This window comes from Ambystoma mexicanum, chromosome 2q, assembly GCF_040938575.1.
Source record: "Ambystoma mexicanum isolate Mex_15411 chromosome 2q, UKY_AmexF1_1, whole genome shotgun sequence".
NCBI lineage: Eukaryota > Metazoa > Chordata > Amphibia > Caudata > Ambystomatidae > Ambystoma > Ambystoma mexicanum.
The window spans coordinates 1,171,220,213-1,171,241,409 of record NC_090924.1 but is presented as its reverse complement, the minus strand read 5'-3'; the positions used below and the strand labels follow the sequence as shown (position 1 = coordinate 1,171,241,409).

The following is a 21,197-nucleotide window of genomic DNA, read 5'->3' as shown; positions in this document are numbered from 1 at the left end:
CCATTCTGTTCCAATGGAAGTCGATATTGGGAGACATTATTCCTATTGTGCCAATTTTTAAGAACGGTTCTAGGTTAGACCCCTGAAATTACAGACCAATAGAATCTAAATATGTTTGTGTCCTTAGTGCTAAAAGAATTTAACTTCTGTGCAAAGAATAATAATATCTTAAGTGTCTTTCAGACAGGGTTTAGGCGTGGTTTCGGGACCTGCCTGAATGGTTATATTATTGATCACTCTCAGAGAGGGTATTGGGAGAGTGATAATGCTACGTTGTATATGGCTAGTGTTGATTTAGAACAGACACCACTTTTGGGGGAAATTAAGCAGTTGGGGATTGCCAAAGCACCTTTTCGACATTTTGATGCACCTTCACAATGACACATTTGTGACAAATCAACTTCTGGGGCACGAGTAAACCATCAATCAATCCCACACCTCTAGTACACCAGAAGGGATCCGCACAGATTGGAATACAAGTGCATTATAAGGCTCCTTTGTCCACTTGTGGTAACGTGGACGGACGGCAGGCTTCTCTCTGCAAGTTTGTGGATCATTGGTTCATTGCAACACAGGGAAAATACAGTTATTACCCAATGATAAAAGGGACTGTCCAGTCAAGGTTGTATAAAAATATCTACTTTATTATTACTACAACGGACAGTTCTAGCACACTACAAATACAACCCACCCTGTAAAGAAACACAGAGGTACGACAGTTTCACGAAGGAAAAGGATGCACTCTGGATACTGACACAAGGGTAGTTGGTAAAGTAATCAATCAGTCTTACTATTCATGGTTATTCGGTTCAAGCACAAAGGGGGCACAGGGTCGTAACTGTCACTAGGGGCCTTCGGAGAAGGACCAGGGGGGCAGAACCACAATGTACCTGGTGCTGAAGAAGTTCTTGGTGCTTTACAGCGTCAAGGCGGTTCCAGGGTGCTTTGCAGCCCTTGCGAGAGAGTTAGTGGCAGGAGACAGCTGCAGGTACCAGGTGGAAGGCAGTTCGGCAAGTGAGGCTGGATGGACGTCTGCAGGCTGTCTGGCGTGGCGTTGCAGGACCAAAAATGCTGTCTCTGTGCTGGTTGGCGGATCTGGAATGCTGGTCGAGGAGGCTCGGATGGCTCTTGCGACTGCAGCGTGAGAACAGTCAGCGGTGCAGCCGGATGCGGTTCAAGGACTGGACTGTTTTGAAAATATCCTTAAAAGATGGACGCTGGATGATGTTTGTGTGGCACTCCTCCAAGCTTCTTCGCAGAGCTCAAATTGTCCTTTCAAGACAGATGGCCCAAAGCTCAGGAGAGTGTTTGCAGGTAATGACCTTATCCTTAGTTCAGAAACTCTCCGGCACTTCCCACCTAGGAAGCTTGCTGGCAAAACCTAGCAGAGCACGCTGTGTGCTGGCTGGGTACCGGTTCTGGAGCTGCTGGATGGGTCCTGTGAGTCTGGTATCTCCCTTTGTTTCATGGGAGATGTTTAGGGGAGGGATCTTGTTTCCCTCTTGGAACACCTGGACTTCCTTCACTGGTGGAAGATGTAAGTTAGACTGTACCTTTAGCCCGGGTCCAAATGAGTCCTTCTTATTCCTTTCAAAGTCATTGCATAAGGGGTTCAGCCCTCTCTTAAAGTCTATTGGGCCCAGGCTAGGCCCACCTCAATGAACCAATCCTGGGTCCCCACCAACAATCTTCTGTTATGCATGAGGTCAGGACCAGAGTGCTCTGCAACAGGACAGACAAGGGGTGACAACATATACCTAAGTCCCACCTATCACCCTGTCTGTTGCAGATCAAAGAGTCTCTCTGGTTAACTGAGCCTTCTGTGATTTAAGCGGAGGTCTCCCTTGAAGTTTGTGATGGGAGCAGACTTCCTGTCTCCCCAAAATCACATCCTTCGTCCCTCTGAAAGGGGTCTGCTCAGCAGGGGCACCTGCAGTAACTGCTTGACTCAGACAGGCCAGTCAATGCCTTTCATACAGAGCCGGTGGGAACTAGCTTTAAGTTGACACATTGAATACAAAAGGGGTGTTAACCCCGCATTCCTGTTGTCTCTTCCGGCAACCAAGCCTCTTCTCCATGCTTGCCTTAATTATTCCTCAATAGTATGCACTGCCACCAGCAGGATTAGATAAAGGGAAAGCAAATCCATGGGGCCTTTGATGGAGGAAGGTGTGCATGCCCCCTTCTTGAGATGCTTGATGTACCTGTGGCTGTCACATTCCAGCTGAATATGACAGGGGAAGAGGGCAGCTGTATGCTGTGTTTTCCCAGAGTACACGTGACTATCTGTTTCATGCGGGAAGCAGATGGAATGTGCGCAGAATGGCCTCGCACATTTCTCAGAGGTTGATCTCCCATCATTCATTTTCATTTATAAAAAAAAACAAAAAGCCCAAGTGAGTGCGCTCTCCCCATGCGGATGGTCAAATTCCTCCCAACATTCTTGCAGGTACACCTCAATTTGCAGGGGCCACTGTCTCCCCCCTTCCCCCCCAATAGCTACTGGTAAGACAAAGTTGCATTCTTCCACTTTGTCTGTTCAATCTGCACACGGCAGATTTACCTACAGAGCTTCAAGGAGCAGCATTCGTATCGCCTAAAATAAGTAAGGTTCAGTTTTATTGCATTGCATGTGCAGACAATGTTATTTTTCTTCACTGCACCGCTATTGGACTGCAGCACCTATTGAATGCTATTCAGACAAACACCCAAAACATGATTCGGTTATAAACAACATAAAATCATACGTTTTTCAGATCAGGAAAACTGTCTCTAGTAAAAATGTTTATTTTAACTGTCGATTGAATGACAACGTTAGAATGCAAGGACGAGCTTAAGTATTTGGGTCTTTTGATTACGGGTGCTCCATCACGCATAGCACTACTGACTATTTTAAAAGATAAAATTATCTATTTTCGAGCTCAAATGCAATTTTTAACACACCGTTGCTGAACATTTTCTATTAACCCATTGGTGAAATTTTACGATATTGCGTGGGACCGAAAATTACCACCTTTTTAGATGAGCAAGACCTATCGACATTTTTAGGGATTATTATGGAGAAAAATCCTCCAGCCTTGTGTTCCCCCCGTTACTATTAGGTTTGAGTTTGGGCTAAAATCAATAACTTTCTATCGGCTGTTGAGGAAGTTAACTCTCTATCAAAGAATTATGTTTCCACCAGAAAATACCATCTTTTAATTGTTATGTAATTATTCTCAAGGAATGGCACCGGCTTTTGTTAGAAAATTGGAAACTTCACTGGCGAAACAAGGTTTTAATTTGGCATATTTTTTACAGAATATGAGACATGCCAAACATGACCTCACATAATGATTGGAGCGAAAACTGTACTGCGGGTTTAAGCTATATAGACTTTAAACAAATACATAACGAGGCTAAGAGAGTAGGTTAAATGAATAATGATTTAACTCAATCTCCCTCACTTTACCCCAGAAGAATTTATTTAACTCAATCGCCCTCACCTTAGCTCAGAAGAATTTATTTAACTCAATCTCCCTCACCTTAGCTCAGAAGCATTTATTTACCTCAATCTCGCTCACCTTATCTCAGAAGAATTTATTTAACTCAATCTCCCTCACCTTACCTCAGAAGAACTTTGATGACATTTCGTTTTAATTTTCTTAGGACAACTTTTTGACAAAGCATTAGAACTAAATTACCTTTGGAGAATGCCCTTTATAGATTCTGTGGCAAAATATTGAAACATGGCAGCACCTTGTCATAAATTGTGAGTATCTGCTGATGGTTCACTTGATGTGTTTTAGTCACTTGGTTCCTGATCCTATGGGGATTTTTATTGACACATTTTGGGCATGAATTTGATCCGGGTCGTCCGGAAAGATGATTTATGTGCTTGTGCGAGTTTTAAAGAAGATATATTTAGAGGGAGGAAATTGTGATCATGGCTTTTATTAATTGTGAATATTGATTGATAACGATATGTCTTTTAGGTTGTTCCTTTTAAAATTGATGTATTTAGTTGGCATAGAGGACGGTTTGTAAAAAACAGGAACACTAATGAAAAAATTCAAACATTTAAAAAAAAAAAATATTCCTATTCGTACGCTGAAATAGTTCTAAATCAGCCATATTGATGCTGGTATTTTGCCCCTTTACTACTTTGGACACTCGAGGCTGTGAAACCTTGGCGTGGTACTTTGATGACTATGTGGTCTGGTATTTTCAACCCTTTTCAATGTCTTTAATATGATCATTTCTTCCAGTGTAATATGACATTTACACTAGCTGATCGCCTTTTGTATGGGATCCGGGCTTGGAATAGTTTGAATGTTCATCAAACCATGCATTTCCAATGAGGATTGTCCTTTGTTGAGTGCTTCAGATGGTACTAATAACTGTTTTATTGTCGCACCAGTACCTGGAGCTGGCTGTAAAACTGCAAATCTCCCAGATGACTCCTTCACCTGTCCATCAGACAGAGGAGAGAATCGATTGGTATATTCCACTTCCTTGCTAGCCTGAGATGGCACAGGCTGATCTGATAGGCCGGGCTGTGCACTTATGGTGTGATTCAAGTTCAGCTCGTTAGATGGACTAGCCTTGTCAGGTTCATTGGTATCATCACAACAAAACTGACAACAATGATGGAGGGCTTCAAAGGAGCAGTCTGATCGCTATGTTTGGGTAGATGAGCCAAGGCAGGTATATTATAGCACTTGGCAGCTTGCTGTTCTTTATGCCTTGTAGTTTAAAACTTGGCAAGGGGATCCATTGCTTCTTTAGGGGTGCTGAGAGAAGAAACTGTTGCTGTCATTCCAGTGCTACCTGTGAGCAAACTTTGGGAAGTTGTGCCAGGATACCATGTTGGAAAAGGCAGTTTGGGAAGCAGGGTTTCTATGGCAATGTAGAGATTGTCAATAATGCTACAATTGTTATTGGGATGACAGGACTTTTTTGGGGGCCCTAGGTTTGTTAGTAGCGGCCAATGAATCGTGGTCTCCCACAGTGTAGAGAAAATGCTTGATGTCATTTATAAGGGTATTTGCCTCCCTCACTAGTTTCAGGATACTTGTGTTTTCCTTTTAGCCTCTCTGTGCAGGGCCAAACTGGTTGTGGCTTTCCATTTGCCCATTGTTCCTTCATCAGGATTGTTGAAGCACACCTTAGAGGGAGAGCGGGAAGGGAACGTCCAACAGCTCGAGGAGGAGTCAGAGTATGTGTCTAGCTCACTTCCCACCTCTCTGCACTGTACTTGCAACTGATATGGCTACCGGTGTGCAATAATTAAGCCAAAATGTAGGTTATACCTTTTGGCATCCAAGTTACCCAAGCAGGCCCTGCGCGTCGCCTCCCCCGATATACCTGAATCTTGTAGCAACACCTTGGTCCAGTTTGTACAACAAAGAGTTTCTACTCTTGAAGTTGGGGATTGGGCTTATAGTGCGACACACCGCTGCTGGGTCAGACGGGTTCCCAGGCTCTCCTGCAGTCCCGACCACAGTGCCCTAATCCTATCAGGCTTTCCTGCTACAGGGGTGCGCTGCAGCAGATATTGAAGTTGGGGGCGGGGCTTACAGTGTGGAACACCACTGCTTTGTCAGACGGGTTCCCAGGCTCTCCTCCAGCCCCAACTGGGACATCCTTAGCCTAGACTAGCCTAGCGATAATGAAGGCCACAAAGATCTCACTTAAGATATGTTTTTCCTGACCCATTATCCTTCTCGTGGCCGTTCAGCATGAAATCCTCCCAGGAAGTTCCAACACTATAACCCAAACCCCTAACATGTGACAGACTCATCCAAATAAAGATATGGCCCAAGGGGTAAAAAGATAAACAAACTGAAATTGTAAATAGGTAAGGCACTGGGTTAGAGTAGAGATTTCACAATGTTTCACCCAATTGCTGAGCAGTAGGAGTACTATACTATTTCAGTGTTTCTTTTGAATACCCAGCACACATTGTGAATAGCAAATAACTCTTACTTAAGGTGCTTGAAGAGTTCCTGCTGTCTCAACCAGCATGTATTGTAGTCTCTCAGCATACAAAGCATCTTGTTAATTTGACACTCTAAATGCACTATAGGAATTCTGACTCTAAGTTCCGGCATAATGCTTCTCCTCATTCTAAATGCAGGAATAGGTTAAGCTTTACATTAAGCTTTATGCTGACAAACGTACTGTGGACTTGTTGGGCATGCAAGAGTGTGGTAAGTGGAGGACATTGGAGTTTGTGTGGGTCAGGCTGAAGGGGGTGTGGACACAAAAAGACCATGTATCCACTGTGGACCAGGAACAGGTCTGCGGAGGGACAGGTGGTTTGGTAACAAACAAGCTACTAAAAACAATGAGATAAGCATGGCAAGTGGGACCAAAGAAGCATATTGGGATTCACCCAGTCTATGATCTTTGGTGTTTAGGGTCTGGTCAAATATTTCCACATCTGACCTGGTTCTGGACTTCGCTGTCTCTACTTCGCTTACTTCTACCAGTCTGCTCCCAAGGTTTGGTCCCCATGGCACGACTCCCTGCAGTGGTTTCACTAAGCTTCTGTGGTTCTAGTCTCTCTGGTGCTTCCTGCTCTAGTCATTTCCATATCCTCTTCTCAGCCACAGAGTATCTGGTCTCATCCTTGCTGCTACTGCTCAACAGTTCCATGTTAGACATTCATCAGTCAAAGAATGGAGAGTAAAGGTGGGCACTGCTTTGTAGCGTATATTAATTCACTAGTCTGTGAAGTGTGATTATAATTCATAAAGTTTTATCCTGGGGCTACCAGTTATAAAGAGGTCCTATGGCATTAGGACCGAAATAGAACAGGAAGAGAAATAGAGTTGATCCACTCTATTAAAACTGGTGCTCTCAGTTGGCCCTGAGCAGGGCTGCATTATCGGTTACTCACATTTTTTTGACATACAACAAAATTATTCCAATGTATCTTCGTGACAAAATTATGGTTTTCTTGAAGGAAATGTTTATTCACATATCGTTATATTTCTTTTATCGAATATTCATGTTTCATATTCAATGAGGTCAGGCCAAAATTGGCTAGGGTTTCATGTATAATTGCCAATGCATTTCGGTTAAAGAACCTTCATCAGGGCGGTACATGATATGTTGTTCTGATAAGCCCAACAACTCTGCTATTTTAACATCAAGTAAATAACCACAATATGATTTAGAAAAATGCATTATAAAAAAATACACATACCGGTTCAAAGTGCACCAAAATGTCCCAACATGTTTGAGAAAAAGAAACAGGGTGTCAGTAACTTTAACTCCATTTGTTTAGCCATGTAAAAAAGATTGTAAAGATTGAAAGTACCTTATGATTCTAATAATTCCTAAACTCGTGTAGAGAGCAATTTAGCTGGAGTACGTGCTCCTGTTAATGCCACAAAGAAAACTAATCAGTGGCTATCAAAAGTTATACCAGTATCAAGGGGACTACAAGGAGAGTTCTTACCTTGCTATACAGAGAACCCCGTGTCTAAACGCTGGCGTATTCACACGGGCGCAAGTGTAAATGTCAGCCAGAGGTTTTATATGTTGCCATGGTAACCTAAAGGCGTCGTGCCGTGGGTAGGTAGCACAAGCTCATTTTATACCTCTCTCTTGAGAACTATTAGTACTTTGTTAGTGTGAAGCCTTTATAGGCAGGCTCATCATGATTAATCCCCGCCGCTGCCGTGCGAGGGCCACTGCATTATTTTCACTTAAGATTGTTGACATGCTGCCATGGTGACAGTCCCGCCTTCCGTGTTTCCATGGAGGTGGGACCCAAGGCGTACGTGCCACGGCATGACACCTTTAGGTCACCATGGCAACATATAAAACCTCTCGCTGACATTCGCGCTCGCGCCTGTGTGAATACGCCAGCGTTTAGACACAGCATTCTCTGTATACCAAAGTAAGAACTCTTCTTGTAGTCCCCTTGATACTGGTATAACTTTTGATAGCCACTGATTAGTTTCCTTTGTGGCATTAACAGGAGCACATACTCCAGCTAAATCGCTCTCTACGTGAGTTGAGGAATTATTAGAATCATAAGGTACTTTCAATCTTTACAATCTTTTTTATATGGCTAAACAAATGGAGTTAAAGTTACTGACACCTTGTTTCTTTTTCTCAAACATGTTGGGACATTTTGGTGCACTTTGAACCGGTATGTGTATTTTTTTATAATGCATTTTTCTAAATCATATTGTGGTTATTTACTTGATGTTAAAATAGCAGAGTTGTTGGGCTTATCAGAACAACATATCATGTACCGCCCTGATGAAGGTTCTTTAACCGAAATTCATTGGCAATTATACATGAAACCCTAGCCAATTTTAGCCTGACCTCATTGAATATGAAACATGAATATTCGATAAAAGAAATATAACGAGATGTGAATAAACATTTCCTTGAAGAAAACCATAATTCTGTCACGAAGATACATTGGAATAATTTTGTTGTATGTCAAAAAAATGTGAGTACCCGATAGTGCAGCCCTGCTCAGGGCCAACTGAGAGCACCAGTTTTAATAGAGTGGATCAACTCTATTTCTCTTCCTGAGACATTCATCAGTCGACACAGCACCTCTTTGTCTCACTGATTCTCCAAGGTTATGTTCCCAACTCTTGCAGGTCAGTGCACTATCTGCTCTCACTTTGTCTGCTGACACTCCTCCGGCCAGAGACTTCCTGGCAGAAAACATTCTCCTGCCAGCATCGGTCTGTGTATCAGCCAGAGACATCGCCCCACCCACAGTCATTGCTCCAGCTGAGACTCCTCAACGCATGGTCTTAGGCCATAGGTAGAAGGCACTTTATCATACACCCTAAAAGATAGAAAACTTTTAGGGCCTAATTTTTGGCCAGGCATAACGTTAATGAACGTCGTAAAAGACTTGCATAAATGCTTTTATGTCTTTAATTAACGTTATGCACCATTTTCCTGGATTTGTAAGGCGGCGAGGAGGGGTCGCACTAACTTGCGATTCCGCCACTCCATTCCTCTCTGCCACCCTGGTATTTGCACCTGCATGCATTTTCATGCAAGCACACATGCTGGGGATCCCCATGGGGCCCACCTGCTTTATGCACCAGCAAAAAGCAGGTGCCCCCCCTAAGGATCCATTGGAAAGACCGCCTGCCATGTGTACATGGCAGGCAGCGTTTACTTCATTTGCACGTGCTGCTGGGGAATCATCTTACGTTGCAGTGCTAATGTAACGGCTCACCGACACCAAATTACAAGCTCTTTTAAAATGAGTTCCTTACAGGCAATCTATCCATATTCAAGGTTCCAACCTTTAAGGCTTTAGGACACATATTCTGATTGATCCTTGGGGACAGCTCTCCAGGGACCTATGCCCTTGGGGAACAACTGTGGTATCACCATACTTGTTGTCACTTCCTGAATTGTCACTGCTCCATTACCTGTCACTATCCCCCCAGCTGGCCACATATTATCCCTGATAAGCCAGCTCCTTCGCAACCGTACCTGGCAAGTGGTAGACCCCCTGTGTATGCTCGCCCCCTATGTGGGATCTTTACCCCCAAAGAAACATGCTTCGCTCTTAAGCAACACTTTCAAGTGCCATGACCATGCCCTTGTGCGTATGCAGTGCTTTATACATTCCTCAGTGAATTAATATTGTTTGTAAATAAAGTACAGAATATGGAAATAACGATTCTATTGCAGTATTTCCTCCGCCACATCTATCCCATTAAAGGCAACAAGGAAATAAAACAAACATTGATCAAATGTTAATCTTTACAAACTAACCTCTGATCCTGGTGGATTTTCAGCGTCATAATGGAAGAGTTTCCAAGCATTGATATGACATCCTGACCAAATATCTCCTGTGGTTGGATCGATGCACAAATTATCCAACAATTTATCAAGCTCCAAAACCTATGTAACAAAGAAAAGGAAGTTACATTTTTTCGGCAACGAAACAAACTGTGGCATGACATTTTAGAAGAATTATTGTTGTGCTGTTTACGTATCTGTTGTTGTTGATTGTGCTGCTTGCAAAATCAATACAATTGCAACAGATGGGACCATTGGTCCCCTGAAAAAAGTAACAATGACAGTCAGAAAAATCTTATGAGCAGGGTACTGATGCTCCCCAGACATGCACACAAACACGGGCACACACAGCCACACACACACAGACACCACGACCTGAGCAAGAACAGGGTTAATCACCAAATGGATGTGTAGCGGGTATGACTGCCAACAAAGATACGTTTGTTCATAGCTTAGCAGGGCTGTGCATCAGCGCTCTCCAAGCAACCTAGGCTTCATTTTAAGCAGGCCCTGGTGGTATGTCTGTAGACAAACCTTTCACAGAGCCCCAGCGCTCACCAGAGATAAGACTATCACAGACCAGCACTTGCATACAAGTTAACATGCCCCATCCTATTAGGAAGATGCAACGCAAGTCATTGTTTTGACTTTGCATTCTGGAACTTGTAGTTCCGGGTTTATAACGGTATTTGTAGAACTACATGTCCCAGAATGCAAAGTTAAAACCAAGACTAGAGAACCATTTCGCAAATGCAATGGGCCGGTTGCCTTGTATGCACTAGGGTAAGCACCAAATCAGTGGCTTGTTAGAACTGTAGGAGTAGCTCCAGCTCACACCTTGGCAGCTTGAGAAATGTCATAGCCGGATGATCGGCTTGTCTAAATCCCTGCATTTGATACTGTAGAAAGGAGAAAGCACTCTTCCTTCATTCTTCTGTGGAAAGGTGCAGGAAAATACAATGCAACATCAGGGGTTCCATCAGCAAAGTCAATTTAAAGGGACACGAGAAGAAGGAAGGGAAGCACATAGCTAAAGTGTAGTGCAAAACGACATGTATCGATAGGGTCGGGGAAAACATTTCTCTTCTCTAAGTGGCAGTTCTTGATTGGATGTCAAGGGGGCCGATCATAGAATGGATTAATTTAGTGGAGATAGGAAACATGCTCAAGGTCCTCAAGTGTCACATAGAAGAACAAAACATCACACATCACCTAAAACAACCCTTGTATTGGAGTGGTCTTTATTATTTGATTAAATACATAACTCACTATTACGTAATACATGGTCAGAATAATAGATTTGCACTGAAATATTAAGTGGTTAGTGTTCAACTTACAAAAAAAAATATTTAGACACATATGCTTTGTTGCGGGCTTATAGCAAAACGAAATATTGTAATGAAAAGGAGCTCCTGTATGTATGCCGCCATGTGAAATGGGAACATGGTAACGTGTGCAACTTGAATTTTAGTATTCTGTACTGAAGTACAACACATAAAGATATTTCAAATCACATGAGATCAAGTATATTTATTAACAGAACAACAAACCACATTGCCATTATAAGTATAAATTATGAATCTAAATGTGTAATACTCATCAATATCACATATCCATACATAGACTTAAAGGAAAAATGAGTGGTCTAGTCCAATGTTGATTCCTTATTGGTGAAGGGATGGCTAGCTCATAGATGGCTCATCCCCATATGACATAGCCAATTAATGACAGCAAGGACGAGGCCCGTGGCGGGTGTGTGAAAGTGCAGGGCCCTTTCATGTCCAAACCAAAAATGCTGTTTCAAAGCATGATGCATGGTTGGGATTTGCTATTTAAATGCAACATAGAAAACAAGAAGGGTTTGGGGCATACAGAAAACCAAGAGAGCTCGTCCAAAAGGTGAATAGCAGATTTGGACTGATAGGGGAATGTTCCTAAAATGAGCTTTTTCCACATTTCACTGAATGAGAGGAACTTTTCCACGGCAAACCCAGATTTTGGCAGCCGATGAACAAAAGGAAGAGCTCACGTGGCAGAGCTGACAGAGGTCAATTGCTATTGTGCCTGTCCTGGCTCTTTGAAAGTCAAACAAGATGTGAGTACCATACTCTCCAATGATTTAGACAAATATCCCAATAATAAATTGCATTCCAGAGAGCATTTAAAAGTCTTTCAATGGAACCCTGCATACGAGCCATTGAAAGGGGAATATAGCGCATGGCATATGTGCTTTGTGATTTATAATTAGAATTGAAATCCCAGCTATCACCATAATAAGAAGGATTTTCTCTTTCACTTCGAGATCTCTGGCAGCCTTAGACATCTAATATGGAATGACAATTGCTTTGAATTGTGTCTGTCATAGTTAACAAAGTAATCGAAATCGATTCCTTAATGAGCATATTTAACTGGGGTGTTGGGAGGGTTTTTGGCTAGAGACTCTTAACTCCCTCATCCCAAGAGGGATGAATGAAGAATGTAACTGGAATTGTTTTTAAGGTTGATGGTACCCATCAGCATCAATCACTGTTCTAATGTGTATCGTTGCCTGGAATGTACATTGTTAAGATGAAACACATAGAACCTAGAAAGGATGCCGTATTACAAGGATTGTAATGGAGTATCTCATGTAGCATCATTTGGAATGTGGATCTTTCTTCTGCCTTTTATCTGGTTGATCACGCCTTGCTGGCGGATGGACTGGTCAAGGTGGGTAAATGTACCCCCTCTACAGCGAGTTGGTTCAAATCTTTTTTTGGGACCTAGGACGGTGAATGTGGTTAAGGGAAATGCTAAATCGCAAAGAACGCTTCTTACCTGTGGTGTCCCACAGGGATCTTGCTTGTCGCCTCTACTCTTTAATGTGTATTCTAAACATCTATGTGACCTTCTTGTCTCCTTAGGGGTTTAGTTTGCAAACTATGCAGACAACACCCAGATAGTGATTTAACTATCTGGGTCATACAGCGATGACGTAGCAAGAGTAAATAAAGTCTTTAAGGCCATACAGATGTGGATGGCAGTTAACTCCTTGGCCTTGAATGATTCCAAAACTGAGCTGCTCATACTTGCCACCCAACAAAAGTTAAAAAAACTTGTGGCACAGTACAAGTTTCATAGTTGATGGTAATGCCATCACAGTCTCTGGGGGTCATTCCGAGGTGGGCGGTAAGGGTTTAGGGCACCGGTAAGGATGCCGGTGCTGGTAAACCCTTATCGCCCTATTCCGAGATCCCTTAGTGGGACCCACAAAGGACATGTGGTCAGACCACACATCCTTAGTGGGTCCCGCTAAGGGACCAGGGCGCTAATAACGGGCCCGCTATTTGTGGGCCCGTAATTAGCGCCTTCCCCATTCCCATTACGCCCTATGGGGGCTCAAATGGGAATAGGGAATGGTTTACTGAATGGGGAGTTACTGGGTCCTCCAAGGTCGGAATAACCCGGTATGTCCTCATTCAGCCAGACCAGACCCGGACCCACTGTTACGCTCACCTGGACCCCACAGGGGCATCGATCGGACCCAGACAGCTGCGGTCTCCGTGAACGTGATGCGAAGTGCAGAGATGACTGTCTGGACTGGCCCGCCTAGTCTTGTCTGCTGGTCCTTTTCTTCCTCTTTATTCTAGGAGCTCCGGATTCGAGGCGGGCGTGGCAGAAGACTTGATGCTGGCTGCAGGAACGCGGGCGTGGCAGAAGACTGGATGCTGGCTGCAGGCACGGTGAGAGTCACGCTGCTGGATGCAGAATAACACGAAGCATGTGCTGCTGTTCGGGCGTGGTTTAAATAGCCTCCAAAATAGTCCCAGGAAAGAAGTTCCCCAGGACCACACCGAGTAAAAAATAGTCCCTGTAGTAAAATAGTCCCATCCAGGCCTCATGTTGGCTTGGATTTATTTGCCGCATGGTCTGCATGAGGTTAGTAATGTCTATGAGCCTGGCTCCTATGGCTCCAGGACTGATTTTTATTATGAGCCTGGTGCCTACGGCGCCAGGACTGAACCCAGACAGCCCCTAGCTGGGGCTGCTGGGGTTTTTGTAAATGTCTGGATGCCTGCTCCCGGGGCTGATGGGCCTACCCCCGTATGCCTGGGGGTAGGCATCATGACAGCACTCCCCCCCAAGGCCCCTCCTAAAGTGTTCTTCCCCTTGGCCCTGGTTTGTCTGGGAAGTTCCGATGGAATTTCTTCACCAACCGAGGTGCATGAACGTGGTTACTAGGCTCCCATGACCTTTCCTGTGGTCCGTAACCTTTCCAGTCGATTAAATAAAAAAGTCTTGATTTAACCAACTTAGAGTCCAGGATATTCCTTACCTCGAATTCAGGTTCTCCATCTATTAGGATGGGTTCAGGTGGTTTGACAAGTCTTGTCCCGGGTTGAACTGGTTTCAGAAATGAAACATGAAAGACAGGATGGATCCGCATATTAGAGGGTAATTCCAACTTGACGCCCACCGGGTTGATAATGGCCTTAATAGTGTAAGGTCCCAAATACCTAGGATTAAAAGTCCGAGTTCCTTTTAGAGGTATGTGTTTTGTAGCCAGCCAAACTTGATCCCCAATCTGTTATCGTGGAGCATCGCTTCTATGTTGATCAGCATTTTTCTTATATTTCTCTTTCGCTTGTTTCAAATAAGGCTTGTGTAATAGTAGAGTGTAAATGACTAACTGCAGGCATTTCTAAGTGCTGAGGCGAATCGAGTTCTGAGGTTCAAGGGTGATGTCCGTATATGGTATAGAAGGGGCTTTGTCCGGTTCCAGAATGTACTGAGTTATTGTATGCATATTCGGAAATCCATAAAATATCCTTCCAATTGCTTTTGGTCTGGTGCAGCATGCAACGTAGGTACTGTTCAAGGGTCTGGTTGGACCTCTCCGTCTGACCATCGGTCTGGGGATGGTGACTGGTTGACAACCTCACGTCGATTTGCGCCAATTGACAACATTTCTTCCAAAATTGTGAAATGAATTGACTGCCTCGGTCAGAGACCAATACGGAAGGAAATCTGTGTATTCGAACAATGTTTTCGAGGAACTCCTTGGCCAAAATTGAAGCGGAAGGTAATCCTTTTAAAGGAATAAAGTTGGCCATCTTGGAAAAAAGATCCACAATAACTAGGATGGTGTTAAATCCATTACATGGAGGTAGATCTGTAATGAAGTCTAAAGACAAGGTGTGCCATGGTGAAGGTGGAATATCCAAAGGTTGTAAAAGGCCAGCAGGTTTTTTCTTCTGGCTTTTGTTTTGGGCACAAATGCCACAAGACATCACAAATGACTTTACGTTTTTTCGCCAAGTGGGCCACCAGAACTGTCTCTTAATTTTCGCTTCAGTTTTTGCGATACCTGGGTGCCCTTCCATCAGGGTTTCATGGTAATTGGAGATGACTAGTTCTTGTATTTCCTTATGTGGTAGAAATTGTCGTCCTTGATAGTAAGGTAGGTCATTGACGACTGAGTAGTTCGGGCCTTTCTTTACCCAGCAGGGTTGCTGGATCGTAGAGTTGTTGGATTTTTGAATGAATATCTTCTAGTGTCTGTTGAGTAGTTATTCCAAGAATTCTTTGCTCGGGAATTATTGGCACTGGTTCCGGGTTTGCATATGCTTCTCCCATCCCTATTCGGGATAAGGCATCTGCTTTGCCATTTTTGCGGCCTGGTCGATACGTGATCACGAAATCGAATTCAGCAAAGAACAGCAAAGAACAATGCCCATCGAAGTTGTCGCGATGATTGGGCTTTGGCTGTTTTTTAAATACTGCAGGTTCCGGTGATCAGTGATTATGGTAATGGTATGCTTGGCACCAAGAAGGTAGTGCCGCCAAGCCTTAAAGGCGGATTTGATAGGTAATAGCTCTTTATCGGTAATCGCATAGTTTAACTCAGGTGCTGAGAACTTTCTGGACACAACGCTACTGGGTGAAGTTGGCCGGTTTCAGGATCCTTCTGGGACAGGATAGCTCCCAAGGCTAAACTGGATGCATCAGTTTATACTATGTATGGAAGCTCAGGGCGTGGATGCTTGATGGGGTGTACAACATGGGAGAAGTCCGGATTGAATCTGCGGTAGAAATGAGCAAATCCGAGCATGCTTTGTACTCCTTTGACTGAACTGGGTGATGGCCACTTGAGAACTGCGTCCACCTTTCGAGAGTCCATTCGGACTCCCTTTGGAGTCAGGATAAATCCAATAAATTCAACTTCCGTTGCATGAAAAACACATTTTTCCAATTTTGCATATAACTTGTGCTGTTTCTCAAGGACTGCACGCACGTGCTTAACATGGTCTGATTCTGGATTTCCCGCCGGCAGTAATAGCGCTGAAAATCGGCAATTTTGGGCCTGATCATGACTTTGGCGGTAATACCGGCGGTGTTACCGCCGGCGGTATTAGCCCTACCGCCGAACTCCCCGGCGCTAATAGCGCCGGATCATGAGTTTGGCGGTAATGTTCATCCCCATTCCCCATTGAGCCCATTCGGGAATGCCCCATTCCCCATTGGGCTCAATGGGGAATTTTCGCGCTCTTACCGCCCGCGGATTTACCGGCGGTAATAGTCCTGATTTGGCGGACCCTTAAATCCAGCGGTAATAGCGCGACCGCCGGATTTAAGGGTTACCGCCAAAGTCTTGATGAGGCCCTTTGCTGCAGATTTCCCCCCAGCTCAGTGCTGGGGGAAATCCGGCAAGCCCATGATCTGGCAGACCCTTAAATGCGGCGGTAATAGCGCTAGCACCGCATTTAAGGGTTACCGCCAAACTCGTGATGAGGCCCCAGGAGTTTTCCCCTATCTTTCAGGAAACATATCTCCTATCTTAATTCTTCCTGCTCCTACTATGTTCACCTATTGTGGCAGATCACCCCCCCTATCTTTCAGAGGCAACTAGAGCCTTGATTGCAGCAGCCATTGTTAATACAAAGCTAGACTACTGCAATAGTCTTCTAGAAGGCACATCTCAAGCAAATATGAGTGTCGCAGGAAATTGCATTGGCTTATTGTTGAACAAAGAATTCAGTTCAAAGGCTCTGTTTTGGTGTTTAAGTGCCTTTTAAGTGAAGTTCCTGTGTATCTTTCTTCAAGAGTGAAAAGAACCCCCTTCAGGTGGACTTTGTGCTCGAATAAGAGCGTTCGTCTTCATTAACTGCGAGTCCTTTAAAAAGATTGGTGGCGCAGGCTTAGATGCATGGGCACCCATCTTATGGAACTCGCTCCACCTGGATGGAGCTGTGTATCAATGACCCAATTTAAAAAGCACCTGAAAACCTTCCTTTTTTGATAGAGAGATAGGCTAAAATCATATAATTACTGCTCCAACCCATCTAGTTATGACTGATCGCTCTTCTTCTATGTTTCTTGTAGTCTATCTTGTGAGCACCCTAAGGCCTTTGGGCGAGTGGAGTTATATAAGAAAGATAGATAGATAGATAGATAGATAGATAGATAGATAGATAGATAGATAGATAGATAGATAGATAGAATGTGGTTGAATACATAATCTTTATTCTGTATCTGTACAGGTTGTAAGGGACAGGTTTGTCATACAATTGCACCAATAATTTGACAGATATCCTATTATTGACACTACAAGGAATTAACTGTGTTAATACATCTATATTGGGGTCAGTAAACCACCTGACTGTTACTGCACTGTTGCGTCTGAAAATAATGTCCACTGCCTTTCAGCATCTAAATGAATGAAGGGAGCTCCCTTGTGCACAAAACGTATAATGTTTGGCGCAGTGTGATTGTATAATCTTCTAAATGCATTACTTGTACTGTGGAGTGTAGGGCAAAACATCCACACCATACAACCACCCGCTGCTTACAACACATGATCACTCTCTTTGTGCAAGCACTTGGGGGTCTTTGTCTAGTCTGCCCCTTGTTTTCTTGTTAGGTTTCATTTTAATAAATAGAGCGCTATTGAAGGTCAAGATGAATGAAGAGTCAAAATTGGAGCGAATGATGGGCTAAACAGATTTATATGTACTTCTTTATAGATACTACTGGCAGAGACTACTATTTACTAGCCTCTCCAAAGATTTTCCAATTATTTGTATACTACCGTACAATCACACCCACTAACAGTATCAGGTATTTTTTTCCTTGATACTAGTTATATAGTTATTTTGACTAAAAAACTACAATCTGAGCATTGAGAGCTCATTATATTGTTTGTTTTTATCTAACAGTACAGAAAATCTTCGCTGATACAGTTGAAAGAAAGGAAGACTTACACTGCACTTTCTAATAGCCCCTGTGACTACTATAATCACTCCTGATCGCGCCTTGAAACTCTTGTGTATAGGCACGTTATAAATGCCATATCATATCATATCCTGATGAATGTTCCAGAATTACAACAGTGAACAGAAACATGTAGAGAATTAGACCTTGTATAATATTGTGATACAGGCTATATGAGAATAAGAAGTTGTATATGTCTACAATCCGAATGAAAACTAAGAGCCTTGATTCTCTTTCCTTTACTTTATTAACCAATCTACTCTCAATCATATGTGTACCAACAACAGGTTATACATAGTCACAGACTATTTTTTATAGTTTTTTATCTGAATAAATGTATTAACAATTGTCTCTAGACTCATTAATTGTATTATTTACATATTTGTTTAATACATTGTGCTATAGATTTCTAGCTGCTACTAGATTCTTTGAACTGTTTTGCATGATCCAACTACCTTACTAAATACTTAAATATATTCTCACCCAAAAAAAAGATAGGGATCACACTAAAAACATTTTATTTTGGTGTTCCTCAGGCTTCCCTCCAAATTTAGAGATCCCGAATATCCAAAGCCAGTGCTGCTTATTATACCACCGCTGGACTAACATTAAGGCAGCCTCCAACAGGAGCAGAGCCCTTTTTCACAGAAGTCAAATACTGCTTGAAACCCACACCAGACCCAGAGATACCAGAATCCCAGGAGAAGTGTGAGGCTATGAGTAAGTTCTTTATCAACAATATTGATATAATCATGCTCCACATTGAGGGTTTCAAATTCTTTGACCCCTATGAATATATTCCCCCACAGGCAGTTCAACCCTGGACTGACTTCTGCCCTCTTGCCTGAAAACTCTCATACATGCTTGCCTCCTTGAAACCACTTACACCAATGACAGCCGCACATCCACCATTTAAAAAACAATGCACATGTACTGCCCTAACGGCTCTTCTTAGGATAGTCAACGGCCACGTCACCAATGGAACATTCCTAGACCTCCTAAAAATAAGACTTATATGCCCACGCCTGAAAAAGTCCTTGCTCAAACCGTAAGACATAGCAAACGGGAGTGCCCTTCAGACTTTCAATAAACTAAACATGTGCCTGCTAGATCCCCTGGAACTCTAGGCTGAGTTTGATTCGGTCAACCATCACACACTTTTCCTTGCACACAGTGTGTGTTTTTCTTGCACTGTTCTGTAATGGTTCACATCCTCCTAACTGGCAAACACCAGGCTGTCCAGGTGTGCTCCCTCCGATCTGAATGCTGCCATGTCTCCTGTGGAGCCCCTTAGGGTTCCATTCTCTACTCGGTCATATTTAACCTCTATATGGAACTACTGGGCTGATTCCTAGACAAACGCAACATCACAATGCACCAGTAAGCAGATGTTACACAGTTGTACATAGTGGTCAAGGGCTCACAGATATCGCTTACGTTCGTTCATGCCTTGAAACTATTCATACAGGGATGACAAGTATCTTCTTAAAGCTTAAACTCCCCCAAAATGAATTTGTCCTCTGGGGTGACTCCTGCAAGAGTGAGCCTTCTGAAACGTGTCTGGACTAAATGCACTTGGACGTGTTTAACCCTCAACAATCTATCCCTCCCACTACACATCATTAAAAAAGGGATCAAATGACTTGCAATCAGATCTTTCGCAAGATCTAGCTCGTCCTCATGCCCCAGGACTCCAGGCCTAGTGATCCTGCATATCAACTGGGGTAATGCCTTCCTTGCAGGGCTCCCGGGCTGCTCACCTCGCCCTCACTATGCCACGGCACGCCTTATCACCGGCTTTGGAAATATTTTACACTGGCTCCACATTCTGGCTAACAACTGATTAAAAACTGAATGGCTCACCTACTAGGCAACCACCATCTGTATGCCAGCATACCTGATAGCAAAACTAAAAACCTCAGGTGGAGCACGGTCACCTCACAGAAACAGCCCTCCTCATACTATGCTTCAGGTCTCTGGGAATCCATTCTGGTGCAATCCAGTCTGCTCCCTGTCTCTGTCAGTTTAGGAAAAAACTGAATCCATCAGCACCTTGATGTAGCCTAGATTCCGTCTATCTTCGATTTACACAATGTACTGTGATATTCACTGCTAATGTTTACTTGAATACTTGTTCGATTCTCACTACCAATGCTTTGTTCTATGACCTGCGTTGCGCCCGAGCTAGGTTAGCACTATACAAATATATATCTATGTCAAATAATAATTGCAGAATTGTAATATCTTTATCAGAACGTTTGTTAAAAATCATTAACTTGCCATTTCCAACATGGGATCATTTTCAGAGATAGCAAAGAGAGTACCAAGTGTGGTGTAGGGGGAATGCTGTAATCATTGTAAGTGAAGATTCTTTGGAGTGCAGTTTCACACATTTGAGCGAAATGTGTGAAACTGCACTCATAATACCCTAGAATAAAAAGCTGAAACAATTATGAATAAAACGTATGTACCACACTCACGTAGCTGTCTCCCAAATTTTGACAAGCATGCTATTACCCCAGTGAGATGTCCATTTGCGGCCTTGTCTCTAGCACATGAGTCTGCTGGAAAAGTCAAGAACGGACATATAACATCTACATGATGTTTCACTGCCATGGAGACCGCTTGCCAATAGCCATAGGCTATATTGGACAGAGAGAGATTTTGTGGATGAGTAGACTTTGCAAAGAGAATCAATCCGCTCTTTTTGAATATTTGGCTGACTAATCGACCATCTGCAGTGTAGTAGGTGAGAGGTTTTGCAAAGAATTTTACAGCTCATTCTAAAAAATGTAAACAGCTTCCTAGAGGAAAATTGGATGTCAGGAGGACAGTCTTACATTAACCAAAGATGTGGTACAATTCAAATGATAAGGACACATTTAAGGTTAAGTACTGTAATAGTGAATGAGATCAACAAAAAGTAGGAACACATTCATAATATGATAAACAATGTTTCATGTTAACAAACAACTAAAGAGGATCAAAAGTGAAAACTAAGGAAGGATATCTCTCAGTAAAGCTGATGTGGGCAAAATGATATGCGTTCTGAGGCCCAAGGGCATGTGGCGTACTATAAATATTAAATAAATATATGGGCTGGGAACATTTAATTTAAATTCTTTTTTTATAACATGATTAATACCCGAGTTTGTTTTCTTAGC

The 21,197-nt window shown here is 43.1% G+C and overlaps 1 protein-coding gene across 1 annotated transcript in view; it reads right to left on the bottom strand.

The window, feature by feature from the left end:
- The window catches only part of LOC138570025 (serum paraoxonase/arylesterase 2-like), a 405,975-nt gene that overhangs the window by 55,797 nt on the left and 328,981 nt on the right, over window positions 1-21,197 (bottom strand). The window contains exon 8 of the mRNA XM_069648559.1: window positions 9,757-9,885. Within this exon, the coding sequence (XP_069504660.1) occupies window positions 9,757-9,885 (129 nt within the window). The remainder of the gene's footprint in view (window positions 1-9,756; window positions 9,886-21,197) is intronic.